The 15,925-nt window shown below is 45.8% G+C and overlaps 1 protein-coding gene across 2 annotated transcripts in view; it reads right to left on the reverse strand.

The window, feature by feature from the left end:
* Positions 1-3,023: 3,023 nt before the first annotated feature.
* The window catches only part of meis1b (Meis homeobox 1 b), a 77,271-nt gene continuing 64,369 nt past the window's right edge, over positions 3,024-15,925 (reverse strand). Inside the window, exons 10-13 of one of the 2 annotated variants that reach the window (XM_048269335.1) lie at positions 9,769-9,827; positions 8,597-8,686; positions 7,845-7,941; positions 3,272-3,410 (exon numbers count right to left, since the gene is read on the reverse strand). In XM_048269335.1, the coding sequence (XP_048125292.1) occupies positions 7,883-7,941; positions 8,597-8,686; positions 9,769-9,827 (208 nt within the window). In that variant the 3' untranslated portion in view covers positions 3,272-3,410; positions 7,845-7,882. Of the gene's footprint in view, positions 3,411-7,844; positions 7,942-8,596; positions 8,687-9,768; positions 9,828-15,925 lie in introns of both variants that reach the window. The other variant, XM_048269338.1, reaches the window with a different exon arrangement.

The following is a 15,925-nucleotide window of genomic DNA, read 5'->3' on the forward strand; positions in this document are numbered from 1 at the left end:
CTGACTAGCAATGGTCTGAAAAGAGCTTTAGAACAATGTGAATAGCTTAAATATTATATAATGATGGACGGAGAAATGGACAGACCTGGGAAAAATAAAAAAAAATAAAAACCTGAAATAGGCCTGATCTTAGATGTAGCCTTGCCAGGAGTGAAGATCAACAATGGAAAAGGCTACACAGTGGCTTTTCGTGGGGCTACATATAGCCTGCAATGAAAATAGCCTAGTTTGCTCATTATAATGGCTTAATGAAACTAAACCATGGTTGGGGAAGATGTCAGTTTACAAGCGGGGCATAAAACAACCAAAATCAACACATTAGGTGGTCTGTTAGGCTGTCAGTTGTAAGAAAATGTCTCGACAAAATGTCTACATAAAATGTTCATTATTGTTTATTTATATCGTTTAAAAACAATGGCGTAATGGAAATGGCTACTCCGCCTATTCGATATTTTGTCACAGAAACCTGTAAGTCGCCTTGGCTAGTAGTAGTAGTAGTAGCCTACTGTAAGTGAATCTGTTCACATTAGTCACTTTCAAATTTGCTCCCTATCGGACAGTTTTCCACATCCCCTAAAGATGGCAGTCAAACATGGGATTTATCTCCGCCTGTCTCCAGAGCTCCGAATGGCGAGAGGCACAGGAATTCAAATCTAAAAAGGTTCAACCACTCAGCCATGGAAAAAGGGGCGCAATTAAAATGTCGCCAGGGTTTTAAGAATGGTGTTGCGTTAGAGTAAAGAGCAGTCAGTAGGGCAAAGACAGTAAAGCGATATTAGAAAAAGCAATATTGGCTACGCTTCACACACACTGAAGGGGGGAGTATATGGATTTAGGCTATATGCATCTTGCCCAAACGCTCTCTTAGTGGTGCTGTTTTCTTGAAGTCTATCAAAATACTTTGTTGTTTTAGAGAAACAAACGTACTGATGCAAGCCTTGCAGGTTAGTTCACGTTTCAAGTTAACTTTCACCTTCGGTCTTTCACTATAGACGTCTGTGACAGTCGGCTTGAGAGGACATCGGGCTACTTGCAGGCGTTCTTTTCGAAGCCATTGACTGTGTGCAATAAGGCGTGAGGGGGAACTAATCTTCCCATTTAAATGTTTCTGGCAATTTTATCTAAATGAATTTTAATGCTAAACGAGGGGCAATTCTGTGTTTATATTCGTCCCCCACCCTCACAGCCCTCATCTCCCCTCTCTTCGCCATTTGTGTAGAAGAATGCTAGCACAATGCGCGGATTTGTTGCGCTTAGTCTTCGCCCAGAAGACGTGGGGGAAGGAGAGTACAGTTTATGCAGACCTCTTCTCATACGTCAGGCAGAACCTGTTGGACTACAGTACAATCCCAGATAAACTCGATTCTAGTGAGGGGTCAGTCATTTCCACGTCGATATAAATTGCTTTACGCTGAAATCTACTCGGCTATGATAACACTGGCCTTGCTGAACACGTCCCCTTACAAGTTCTTGTGACTCCACAGGGATTCGCATAACCCCTCTTCTGAATAGCTTACCTCTTTGTTGCCGTTGCATCTGGCAGCCTTTTATAGCTTTTAAACTCATATTATGTCGAATTCAAAGAAAACGCAGCATATAATGTGTAAAAAGATCACGTTAGCTCATTTATGAAAGCTATCTTTAGCCCCAGCCTAAAAGAGCAAGCCCATAGGAGACAAAAGCTGCCATAGGAGCCCAATAGCTTTTAACTGTTCTCTGAATATTTCAAATGGTTACACTTACGTATTGTAATACATTCCACATTTGAAGTATTTTCTCATAATCTTCTGTTTTTAAACAGGTTGTGGTCTATTTGTTGATCATTTCAGTCTAATTGTATAACTTGGAACTGCTTATGAAGATGATACTGACTACAACAGCACTTCATAGTTCTATGAGTAAAGGGGAAAAAAAATCCAAAATGTGTAACACAACATTCGAGTTTATCTCAAGGTAGTCAAATAAAACAACTAGTGACATTACAGCTCATATTTGTTTTCACTCTTTTTATACACAAAATGTATTCATTTACAATGTACACATAACGTTTCCATGGTACCACTGGGAAAGAGCATGTATGATTGATGTCATACAAAAAGATCAGCTCATTTTCAGTATGTATAGGTGGCAGTTGTTCCAGCTAATCCATTCTTGAATAGCTGTTATGACAATTGGATATCCACTTAGAAAGATACTTACACACACCCACAGTTTCATGCACTCTCTCAGCCTCAACACACACACACACACACACACACACACACACACACACACACACACACTTTTTGCACTGTCATCTTCCATCAACAATTCCTGCTGAACATCTGGTAAGGCCCATTCAACTGGTGAACACATGAATTAGGTATGCAAATTCAAGCCCTGTGTGACGACAGAGACTAAAGACATTGAAGAAATTCTGAGCATTCCGTTGTCATTCAGGAGGAGCTGACCCAACAGCCCGTAGATGTATACCCAAGCATCTAAATGTGGCATCTTTAACAAAAAAAAGTTTTCAAGAAAGGCCTGCCAAATGATTTTCAACGAATTTTTGATTTATTCACATACTTTTGTTTTTCTTTTTTAAATGCAAGGTGATAGGGGTAGGAAGTCAGAGGTCTATGGAGATGGCACACACATAGTGTGGAAAGAAAAAAGTTCACATCCTTTTTTAAAAAATCTATTAGAAACAACATAATATGCAGAACAATACGATAGCATTTACAATACTTAATTCCCAGTTCTCAGTTCTCTTGAGAGTCCAAAGCAATTTTACAACAGTATACAATATGTCCTCCTCCCTCCCTCTAGGAGTTGATATAGTAATAATTTCAATCTCTCTCTCTTTTTCTCTTCTTTTCTCTCTCAGTTTGAACCTATGCAAAGGGCACCTTGTGTTTCTAAGTGTCCCAAAGAGTGCAGACATTGGTTTTCTCTCGGTCCGAATCTGTTGCCATGAGAAGAGCTCTTCAATCTCTGCAAGAAGTCAATATGTAATGGGGGGCCACATTTGCCCAATGGGGGGGGGGGGGGTTGGAGTGGGGGGTAGGTAGGGGGGGGACACACACCAATGCATCACAGTTTAGCTTCTTTCAATCGCAACTCGCAAGTTTTTTTTATAAGAATCCCCTTAAAAAACTACTGGGCGTGGATGTCCATGACAGGTCCCCCCATGGTGGGATCGCCAGGGTGGGGCACGCGAGGGCTGGGTGCAGACATGGGCATGACGGGATGTGGTGGTCCTCCGTGCATCAACATCGCTGGGTGGTGGGGGTGTCCAGGAATGTAGGAGTGCATAGGAGGCCCGTGTCGCATCTGAGCAGAGTGGGGGGGGGCGCTGTAGCTCGGTTGAACCATGCCCATACCCACTGGACCGCCATGAGACAGGTAATCCCCAAGCATGCCCTGCAGTCCTGGGGGAGGGGAAAACAACACAGAGAGAGATGTGGATTAGTTCAGTTATTAACAAACCAAGTGCTACTTCATATAAATAACAGGATACATACAGTAGAATAAAATCTTCTCCGGAATGATTTACAATTGAGGATTATCTAGTTTACTTTGGATTCAAAATCGAGATGATGACACAACTGGATGGACACACATTCACGGTTTTAAAGTGGCGTGCTGCTCTCAAAATGGATTTCCTTTTGTTAACGCTTGAATCCGAACACGGTGGGGTGGTTGGTTGGCGATATTAAAAATAACCTTCCCGAGCAAGCGAGCAGGCTTTCCTTTAATGAATAAGTGGCGAGGATGACTGGCGCACATGTTCAGTGCATGGCTCGGTCTCTGGAGACCCTCTGCCTGCTCCGAACAAGGCACTCTGCTCCCTCTTGCACAGCAGAGCTGTACTCACTGAAGGATCCATCAGGCCTCGGATGGGCCATAATCTAAAGGAGCAATCCAACCAGAAGCCTGCCCTTCACTGAGGTCACCCTATTGTTTTGCTCAGTCCAGTCATCTCTGTTAGTGGGGAGCTTTTTTAAGTTTTGTTAATCTTGCAGCTGTGTGAGGTAAGGGATACTGAAAATGTAAGTTTGACCGAGACTGTGAGTTTCGCTCCTAATCAGTGATCAACAGCCTCTTTTAAAAAAAAAATGCCTATTGCATTGTGCTTCGTGAGTCATAGCCATGTTGAAGGGCACGGAAATTTTTGAGCATTGAATGACTTTCATGTTTGACTGTTTATGCCCATATTAGGAAAGGACGTCTGAACTCCTGGTTCTCTATGAAACAATGAGTTTGGTCAAACTTGTATGAGAAAATAGATACAATGCAAAAATTGCCCTCCAACTAAAAGAACTATGCTGAATTATGTGGGACTATGTTGTGCTTTGGGGCACATAATTAAGGCCTATAAACATATTGTATATAAATGGCTTAATATTTTACATCATCTTGCTATTTCATCATATGGAACACAGTGTGTTTTCCTATGAAGCACCAACAGGCAATTTGGCTCTTTATCCATCTTCTCCCTCCCATTACCGGAGCAGACACAACTAAACCTGCCTTAAGAACAGAAAGCCATTGTGCTCCAATTACAGGAGAGAGGGGTGTAACAGGCTAGGCCTTCACCTGTGGGCTCTCACCTCTGAGTGTACACATTCCTCCAGCACATTGGAGGAGAAGGGGAAAAAAACACTTCACCATCATTAATGGCCACAAAAGTAGGGGAGGCACAAATGAGGGAGAGAGAGAAAGAGAGAGAGCGAAAGAGAGCACACAGCGGTCATTAACAATTTCATTAACTAGCGTTGTTCACCCAGCTCTTCTCAAATGAACATGTGATTCTCTTGTCGTGCGGTGGTACAATAGGCGAGGTAAACCTATTGTGTGTCTTTCGATTTTTCAATCTTCCCTGATTTCAATCCTTGAACACATTGTTAATGAAAGCTGTGCAGATGAAACATCAATTCTATCGGGGGAGAGAAAGAGAGAGAGAATAGAGGAGGGGGAAATGGAGTGCGTGGTTGAAAAGGCACACACTGCTAATACGTTTTTTCCCTTAATAAGCCAATCAATACATTGAGTTCCACTGCTTGGCCATTCCCAGCAGTACAGAGGGGGCAAATCAACAGGGGATATTTGCACAGACAATATGAGGGCTAAGTCCCCCTGGACCTTGTTTTTTTCTGTTACTTAAAAGTAAAAGTTCACCCCCGCCTCCTAAAAGGGGAGATGTTGACCCTGCAGAAGGTTAACAAACTTGCGCCTAATAATTGGGAGGAATGAATTTGCAGACAAAGGCGAACTCCAGCAGGGCTCGGACTGCATAGGGTTAGCGGGTGAGTTGAGCTAAGCCTAGCACTAGCGTTTGGGGAAGCAATTGGACTGTGTGTGTGTGTGTGTATGTGTGTGTGTGGAGGGAGGGGGTTGTGTTATGCCACCTATATGCCTGTAATTAATGCTCTCGCTGTGATCGCCATTGTCTGGGAAAAAAATTCAATTGCAATTTTTGCCCACCCTTGGCTAATTTTGTTGGAGGAGCAAAAAGAATAGAGAGGGGTAGAAATTCCTCATGAAACAGTACTTCCAGTCAGCTATCAAAGGGTCTCCCGTTTTCTGCTTGAGTTGCTCAGTCTTATCTGTACTGACAGGTGTATTGTTTCCAAAAGCTATAAGCTCTATAATCGTCATGGGTAGAAACCATAACGCTCTAAGTAGATTTAATTGGCTTTGGTTTTAAGTAATGTTGCAGTGTTACTGCTAGAAACACCTTCATTTCAGGTCTCCCCGGCAAATGATTACTTAATTTAGCCTTAAGGAAAATGTCCCAACTAATGAAAATTGCTTATAAAATATAATGAACCCTTGCTCTCTTAATCAAATAAGATAAAGTTTTTTGTAATAACCTATTAATTTAATTGGTCATGAAGAATATAACACATCACTTACATTTAATTGACCTAGAAACTAAAGTAACAATATTTAAATTAGACAAGCCAGCAAATTCCAGCGATGAAGTCATAAAGACAGAGCATTGTCAGCCACCGCGACATATTTCTGTCACCCTCTACCTCTCTCTCCCTCTCTCGCCATCTCTTGCCTCCCTCTCCTCCTTCACTGTCTCTCCCTTTTCCCCTTGTACCCATCTCATCTAAGATTCCACACGCGGCCCAATTACGGAATTCAGCAAGCAAATTGAGTCTGCTTAAAGCAGGTTTCTGCCTAGTCTACTGGGAACCATGGCAGCTGCTGGAACGAGGCCGTTTGGACACAGGGAATCACTCTCCATGTTTAGACACACACACACACACACACTTACACACGCACACACACACAGACACACAAATAAAATACTTGCGAGCTATGAGGAAAAAAAGAAAGGACAGCTAAAAGAAAAGAAAGAGGTAGCTGTCTTGAACATGACAGCAAATGCAGCAACATTGCATGTGTGTGTGTGTGTGTGTGTGTGTGTGTGTGTGAAAGAGACAGAGAGAGAGAGAGTGAATGCTGGTCAGCTGACGGTGGGAAGTATGAATATTTGCAGCTTCGCAGGCAGCCCATGCCCAGAAGCATTAATGATCTCTATTTTTGTATACTGAACAAGTCAAATCCATTTGTCACACTCCCTCTGATGGCATATTTAATTTGGATATAGTCAATTAGGCTGAGCTAAGCTCCCTACCCTGCTGAGCACACCTCCATTCTGGACTAGTTTATTTCCCCTTCCTTCCCCATCAGTAATCCCATTATGACAGCCTGACAAGGAGAAAAAACAACAACCACATAGCAAGTAAATATCAATATCACAGCATTAGAAAGCGTGCAGACACACACACAGAGACTGGAACATGGTAACTGAAATGACGTCTCTGAGTGGTGAAGTGTCTGTTTTTCACTGTGGTTGTGTAAGGGTAAGGCTGAGGGGGGGTTTTGGTACTGCTGCACAGGTTAGTGCATTAATGTAACTCATGCATCAACTGCAGTAAGGCAGATTTATGACACTTTGGGGACATGCACTTTCCTCTGCTTGCACTGCTGCAGACTGCTTACATTTTGCCAATCAGTCTGTTGCTATGGTAACATCCTGCTAACCCACCCCTTACCCAAACCCCAGTCTCACCCCCCCCCCCCCCCACCCTCCCCGTCACCAGCACCACCCCCCACACACCCTCCCTTTCCTTGTGCCATTCACCCCCTCCCTTCTTCTACTCTCTCCTCTACTGCCTCTCTCTCTCTCTCTCTCTCTCTCTCTCTCTCTCTCTCCCTCCCTCTCTTTTGCTCTTTCTCCAGCCCACACTCAGCCATGTTTTTTTCTTCTCTCTTTCTCCCATGTTACTCTATGCAATGTTTAGTCATGTGGCCAGTAAATGTGTCAAAGTGAGGGGCAGGGAGAAAAAGTCACACAAACACAAAAAGTACCTCATCATCAAAGAGAAACAAACACTACATGAAAGAAAGAATAAGAGAGGATAGAGAGAGAGAGAGATGGAGGGAAGGCCAGGACAGTATGTAGCCAAGAAAAATTGAGCTTTGTTTGAAAAGCAGCAGAAAACATCACCAGAACGAGAGAGCCAAATCTGAAAGATTTCAGAAAAATCCAAAAAAGCACTTAATCCTTTATAAACGTAAGTAAAGGGGGGGGGGGGACAAAGCAAAGGAAATGTGTCAACCCTGCTAGGGCTGAAACTAGACCAGTTGTGAATGAGCATGGTACCCTGCTAGGGCTGAAACAGGACCAGTTGTGAGTGAGCATGGTACCCTGCTAGGGCTGAAACAGGACCAGTTGTGAGTGAGCATGGTACCCTGCTAGGGCTGAAACAGGACCAGTTGTGAGTGAGCATGGTGAGCTTGGAAGCCCTTGTGGTTGTTGTTGTTGTCTTGCTTTTTGTACTTACTTCCCCCTTTGCTTTGCGATTGGTTAACTAGAAGAAGGTTACATGTAGTGCCACTGTCCCTCCATTCCCATATTCATGCCCATTCCACTCATAGGCCCTAGAAGGAGAGAAACAGGGAAAGAAGAACACCAGAAGATGAGAAAAAAAAAGACACCGACAGCTGAAGACACAGAGGTAGACGAGAATCAAAAGCACAATCCCACATTTGTGAAAAGCAGTAAAGGTTAGAAGCCAAGCCGGGCATTAAATATGAATATCATAAAAAAAGATGACACCAAGATTAATAACCGCAGGATGGAAGAGGTGGTGGAAAGGCCCCTTTGCAAATGGTTTGAATTTGTATGGGGGCATAAGGTTGTGGGTTGTTAGACAGTGACCAAAACCACAAGGCTTTAGTTCTGAGAAAAGGGTAGGGATTACTACCAATGGTGTGAGAGAAAGAGAGAGACAGAAAGAAAGAGAGAACTAGGAAATGAGAGACGAAGAGGGTGTGAGGGGGTGTGATGTGATGGCCTACACCTGTGCCAGTCATTGCAGGGGGCCCTTCCCCTGCATGCATGTGTGTCTGAATGTGTTAGTATGTGTGTGTGTGTGTGTGTGTGTGTGTGTGTGTGTGTGTGTGTGTGTGTGTGTGTGTGTGTGTGTGTGTGTGTGTATGGGAGAGAGAGAGAGAGAGACCAGAGGCTTGTGGGAAGGTGGAGGTTTGCAAGGGAGACAGCGGGGGGAGACGGGGAGACACGCCAAAGTCTTACCAGGTGGTCTGATTCCCATGTGCTGCTGTCCATCCATGACAAACCCACCCATGGGCTGACCATCTGGGTTATAGGGAGCTCCTTGACTTACTGGAGGAGGAGAGGGGGGAGGTGGGGGAGAGGGCACGGGACAGTGGTCAATTAGTGCTTTTAATTAAGTTTCCATGGCTGAAGCTACATCATCTGTTAATGTACGCAGTCTGAAGCTACCCACCCCTGTTTGTCTGGCTGTCTCGTTGTGACGCTATCAGCTAGGAAACATCCTTGGGTGAGCAGACACCATGATAATGACCTCCACATTCTGGAGGATATGCATATGACTTTACCCATACCTTAGTTTGTTTACTTGTTTCTGATCTTTTGAGTTTTCAAATGTATTTGGACACAGTGGATATAAAAATATGGCACACGAAATATGACAAAAATACTCCACTGTAGCCAGGAAGAAGCCAGAGATACTTCCACCATCCCCCCCCTTCCTAACTAGCCAACCCATAGAAATCCACTTACTGCAGATATATGCTGTTTGGGGTTTATTCAAGCAAAAACAACAACTCAACCCCAGTGAATGCTTTTGAACTTTACTGAGTCGCTAACGCCAGGCTGACCCCTGACCCCTATTACAGGTAATAAAGTTTACAGCAGTCCACAACAAGCCATGCACCAGGGGACCGCTCACTCACTGCAGCAGGGAGTAGAGAGAAGCCGAGAAGCAAAGAAGAGAAAAACTACAAATGTTTTTTATTATTATTTTCAATTTTAAAAATCCACAAATCCATCCTTAATTGGCCAATACAACTGCATTGTAGGCTCTGTATCTCTATCTCTCCTGTAGTCTTCCAGGGTGGTGAGAGCTAACTGGAGAGGAGCAATCGAAAATCTCTGACATCAGGCTGACATGAGTTCTCACTCAGGAGTTATGGTATGAATAAGTTTAATTTTATCACTTCAGTTTGCTCTTGTTTGTTTGTGCTTCATGTAATCGGACAAATCAAAGGGTCCAAGACCGAGCGATTAGTTTGGGGTTAATTTGATGAATTTTAGTGGTCAATAAGTTGCCGTAATCCAGACTTCACAACGTATTTATTTACCGGCCGGGGGACCTCCGGGTGCATGGCTTGTGGAGGGCTTTCGCCTGTGCGACTTGAATACAGTAACTATGGGAGACTTGCCTGCTCGATTAGACTGGTCAATCATGGGCTGAACTATTCTCCTTCTTGCATTTATGAACCTGTGCAGAGAGAGAAGACAAAAAGCAAAGACAAACACATGGTCAATTTCAATATCACTTACAATACTGGAGAACTACACCAAGAACAAGTAAAAAAATTTGGTGCTGCAGTAACGGAAAAATGCCAGTGGGAAGTCTGCAATTTTTCTACAAGTCGGTTGTCCTAGTTTCTCACGGCCCTGTTGTCAAATTCGCCCCGTAATGCTGTGCAGATCAAGCCTGACAGCTACAGCGAGGTGAGGATGGAAGAACTGACGTCCCCTTCTGTAACACGTCAAATCGGAGGGCAGGGAGGGGCCGTGCTAAAATCATGCTATAACTGCAAGAGCAACATACTGTAAGCTGAACTCACAAGAGCTCCTGGCTTGTACAAACTTGTAGGCCTTCAACATACATCGTTTCAGCAAAGCAAACAGAGAGCCTTTGTGAATCCACTGAGTTTTTTTTTTTTTTTGGTTCACTTTCTTAGCTCACGAGAGAATTGCCATGTCGTTTTTCTTTTCTCGTTGTCGTCGTCCTACTCCTCCTCCACCTTACTGCGAGGCTGTCTCATGTTCTGATTCTTGACTTGGCAGCAACCACAGGAATGAAATTTGTGTGGGAAAATTTTGCGGACAGAAAAATGTCACGACGGAACGAGAGCAAGTTAGGTTGTTCCTTTCCCTTTTTCCTCTTTTTTTTTCTCTCTCTTGCTTCTCACACAGTCTTCCTAGACTTTGTTTAAGAGGAAAACAAAACATAATGTGGGATGTGTTAAGCCAACGATTTCATTTTGTTTTGTTTTAAACCGACACGGTCTCCGAGAGCTTGGGGTTGTTTTCAGCACCTGAGGTTCCGCGTGTGCATGAAATATCATGACAAAAACATATCTGGCATACATAGTCTGTGACTCCCACCCCCACCCTGCCCAGCGTTAAAGACCTCTTTGGCCTCGCTTTGCCTAAAACCCTTCTGAAATGACCCTGTGACCTGTGCTGACCTCCAGGAGAGCAAGCTCAGGAGTCCCGACTTGATTTATGTCCTCCTGCTGTTGCCCCAGTTGGGCACTTCCATTTCATCTTTTGAGGGGGGAATTAGTAGACTTTTAAGGAAACAATAGCCACACTACTCTTTTCAAGGCAAAAAAGCAAGGGAGGAGAGAGAAGGTTGGGGTGGGGTGGAGAAAAAAAGAGAGAAAGGCACAGAGACAGAGAGAAAGAGAGAGAAAGAGAGAAAGAAGGGAAGAGAAAAGAGACAGCAGACAAAGAGTTGCTCAAGCAGGCATCTGCTAGCTTTCCTTGATGACAGTGCTTATCCCCTGCTTTTATATTTGTCTAATGCCTCCTGAATCTGAGTCTTCCCATGTCCCTGTCAAGACATGGGAAACATTAACTTAAAAGACATCCGAAGAAAAATAGAAACACACACGCACACACACACAAAACACGAAGAGAGAGAGAGAGAGAGAGAGAGAGAGAGAGAGAGAGAAAGAGAGAGAGGAGAAGAATGTACGGACATGGCAGTGCACCATCAAATGAGGGAATGTCTGGAGTTTTATCACCACCAGCCTGCAGTACTGGGGGAGTCTCGGCCCGGCATTCTTTTTATTGCTCTCTCCATCTCAGGCCGGGGTCAGGGGAGGGTCAGTGTTGTCTATCTGCTGACCTCTGCCGTTTGGATTTTCCTCTCTCTCTCTCTCTTTCTCACACACACACACACACACACACACACACACACACACACACACACACACACATACACATACACACACACACACACACACACACACACACACACACACTCCTTTTCCTCTCTCTGTCTCTCACTCTCACACACACACTCACACACTTTTGAAATGGGGAAATTGCCTGATCCATTCTCTCGTGGAAAAAAAACCTGGTATCTCACGCTTCCTCTTGCTCTCCTCCACACCACCATATCTAAGGCCAGATGCACCAAGGATCTGAACAAAGGACAAGTGCTACACAATACCAGGCAGGGGGATGGAGGGAGGTAACGAGGGAGGGAGGGAGGTAACGAGGGAGGGAGGGAGGGAGAGAGGGAAGGAGGAAAGGGTGGGAGGGAGAGCGAGGGAAGGAGGGGTCTGTAGGAGTGTGAGGAAAAGAGAAAGAATGGTCATGCTCTGTTGTGTGAGCCAGCCGGACGCCTCTGTGCTGACGGTTAAGAAGGCAATCAAAGAGCGGCAAGGGCCGCGCAGGGAGAGGGAGAACCCGGCCTGGGGGTGCGCCATTAGGAGTTAAAGTTCACCTTTGTGCGACCCCTTCCGCGCCATAGGCCCTGCGTTTATGGCCCTGTTCAGTTTCGACTTCCCATCGGCACACAATGAGCCCGACTATTCAGGCCCGGGCCGCGAGGGGACAATGGGGGGCTATTTTGGAGCCCGAACGCCACTGGTGGCACTTCTAAAGTTGGTCGCAAAAAAAAAAGGAGGGAAAGCAGAAGGAATAAAGGAGGAGGAGGAGAAGAAGGAAAAAAACAATAACACAGGGCTTAACAAATGATAGAATTAAGAGCTATCACCCTCCTCTTTTCTCTCACAATTTCCATTAGTTGTGTGAGTGTGTGTGTGTGTGTGTGTGTGTGTGTGTGTGTGTGTTTCCTCCAGTACATTACTGCATAGCTCATTTCTCTGTCTGCACACACCGAGGAGAGATGGCTGCTCATGAGCGAGTGGAACTGATTGCAGTCACGTCTGCCAGAGTCTCACTAATGCCCCATTCTCATTACAAACGCACAGGTGTAGCACAAACAGCACGTGAAATGGCCAATTAAAAGCAAGAAATTGTCTTTTTCATCAGCTGCCTTTGTTGCGTGACCAATTGGGGAATAATTTAATAACCATTGCTGGAAAGATCCGGATTAGAGATACAAAAGGTTGCTTTTCACCGTGTCTATCTCAATCGCGCTTGGAGAGCAGTAACATTTTCACCGACTTTCAAAGCACAGCTATTTTGAAAAAGATTTAAAAAATCACCACCAAAAAAAATACTCAGATAAAGTATTACCATAAATTGACACTTTGACTAATAAACCGCTGTCAGAATTCCAAAATGAATTCATAATTTACAATAAACTGTCTCAGCTGAGCCCATAGGGAATATTGATCCTTAATTTGTATGAGTGAAGGCATGTTATCACAGAGTTACTACTGGGATATTGTCAGTGGTCTCTGTTGCCACAATTACTACAATGTTCATAATATCCCCCACTCCTTCCACCACCACCCCCGCCCCCCCCACACACACACACACAAACACCTCCCCCCATATCACACCTCTCTAGTGAGAGGAGGAACTTTATTATCTAGTATGTCTCGGGCAGAGATCCATTTACTTAAGTAATTAGTTATTCTACTATTCAGTCACATGTCGACATGCCTTCAGGGGGAAATCATAAATAAGAGCATCTCTCCTTTTTTCCCTTCTTACACGCGCGCGCGCGCGCACACACACACACACACACACACACACACACACACACACACACACACACACACACACACACACACACAGGCCCGCTCACTCACTCTCTCCTCTTTCTAATCTCAGCCTCAAAAGTCATAAAATTCCATTTTTGCTCCACCCCCTGTGCTAAGTCAATCTCAGGTCAGTCACTCAGCCCTGGATGTGTTTAAATAAACTAGTCCAGCTGTTTGCTGCAGAAATTCCATTTACTCTCACAGACCACCACACCACCACCACCACCACCACCCCACCCTACCCTACCCCTCTCGCCTCCACCCAGCCACCTCCATCCACTACCTCCCCCATTCCCTCTCCCCCACGCACTCTCCTCTCCTCTCCTCTCCCTACACCCACCCACTTTAATCAGCCAGCCGCTCCACACGGACCAACAGCAGCCGCTTCAGCAGCAGCACAGGCGTCTGTGGCTGGCTGCAATTATCACAAACACACTTCATAGAATGGAAGATGGCCATGTAAGCAGACAGTGTTCTCCCCACTCTCTCTCTTTCTCGAACACACACATGTACACACAGGACAGGCTTGCTGTTTACATCTGTTTGTGTTGCGTACTTTAAATCATGGCATATTTGTTTTTTATTTACTAAGCAATCTGTACATTAGAAACAAACAACTGTCTTCAGGTATTGTGCTGTTTAATTCTTTGGTCCATTTACAAATTGTCTCTTTTAATGTTTCATTACAGATCCGAAATCAAGTGTCCAGTGTGCAAGCATAGCTGTTCCTGTCCAAAATCCTTTCCAAAGGGAGGCTAAAGCTTTGCCCAGAATACTGTGGGCAGGAGAAGTCCAGGCAATTCACAAGAGACCCAGAGTCACTGACATCTAAACACATACAGTACACACACACACACACACACACACACACACACACACACACACACACACACACACACACACACACACACACACACACACACACACACACACACACACACACACACACACACTGCATATGGTGTCTTTCTCACCTTCTTCCCATTGCCACACTCACTTTCTAATAACTACCATCTCCCTCAGCCCCTCAACGCCCTGATGCCCCCTCCGAGAATCACACACTCACACACACACACACACACACACACACTGCCCTCCTCCACGCCCCCGCTTGCTTCCATTACCGGCTGGCATGCTGGCGTTTTTGCGCGAGCTGAAAGGAACAGCGCGGCGACAGCAGAGCCTGAGGAAACAGGCTTCTGCCGGCCTCTAATTCCCACCAACATTACGGGGGATTACCTGGAACATTCTCCCGCAGGTCGCCCATGCCCAAAGAAAACAAGGGGAAATGTTAAAGGGAGCTTTTGGGTAAGACCGGCGCAGGGGCAACTCTAATCCCTCCAGTGGTGCTGAGCGTTGGCGTCGGGATTTGGTGGGCTGCCATTACATCTACCCCCCACACACACACACACACACACACACATACACACCGCTCCACCAAGCTCTCCTCCTCTCTCTCTCTCTCTCTCTCTCTCTTTCCTCCTCCTTTTCTCCCTGTCTTTTTGCTCCTCCTCTCCCTTTCTCCTCCTCCTTCTGTTCCTCCTCCTCTTCCCCAACTCCCTCCTGTCCTGGCCCCTCTCACCACTACACAGTTAATGCCTTTCCATTAGCAGACCTGTGATGTGTGATGTGTGTGTGTGTGTGTGGGGGTGGATGTGTGTGTGTGTGGGGATGGGGGATGTGTGTGTGTGGGGGGGTGTGTGTGTGTGTGGGGATGGGGGGATGCCATGTGTGTGTGTGTGGGGGGTGTGTGTGTGTGGGGATGGGGGGGATGTGCGCGCACATGTGTGTGTGGGGGTGGATGTGTGTGTGTGTGTGTGGGGGGTGGATGTGTGTGTGTGTGGGGGATGTGTGTGTGTGTGGGGATGGGGGGGATGTGCGCGCACATGTGTGTGTGTGGGGGTGGATGTGTGTGTGTGTGTGGGGGTGGATGTGTGTGTGTGTGTGGGGTGGATGTGTGTGTGTGTGTGGGGATGGGGGGATGTGCGCGCACATGTGTGTGTGGGGGTGGATGTGTGTGTGTGTGGGGATGGGGGGATGTGCGCACATGTGTGTGTGGGGGTGGATGTGTGTGTGTGGGGATGGGGGGGATGTGCGCGCACATGTGTGTGTGTGGGGATGGATGTGTGTGTGTGTGGGGATGGGGGGGATGTGCGCGCACATGTGTGTGTGGGCCTGTCCGGCAGTCGCCTCGCTCACATCATCGGCTGGACTCGTGAAACAGGACGCTGTTGCCAACGGGAGCGGGTCCATGAGTGGCCAGCAGCCAGGGGCTACAGAGAGAGGACCTCCAGCAGGCTCGAGGCCTCACACGCACACACACACACACACACACACACACACACACACACACACACACGAAAAGACACACAAAACTCTCTCCAACTCTCTAACAAAACAGAGACACACACTCTCACACAAACACATGCATTCACATGCACGCACTCAAACAAACCATCCACAGCAAGTGCACAAACCCAGACGAACACAAACAGTATGCAGCCACAGCTTCCATGCACATAGTTGCACAGTTGTGCAAACATTCGACATTGCACATTCGACAATTTAATTCAAAGAAGCTTTATAAACCCTCGACACCAACCCAATCACCCTGAGCTCG

The sequence above is a fragment of the Alosa alosa genome, chromosome 18, assembly GCF_017589495.1.
Source record: "Alosa alosa isolate M-15738 ecotype Scorff River chromosome 18, AALO_Geno_1.1, whole genome shotgun sequence".
Lineage (NCBI taxonomy): Eukaryota > Metazoa > Chordata > Actinopteri > Clupeiformes > Clupeidae > Alosa > Alosa alosa.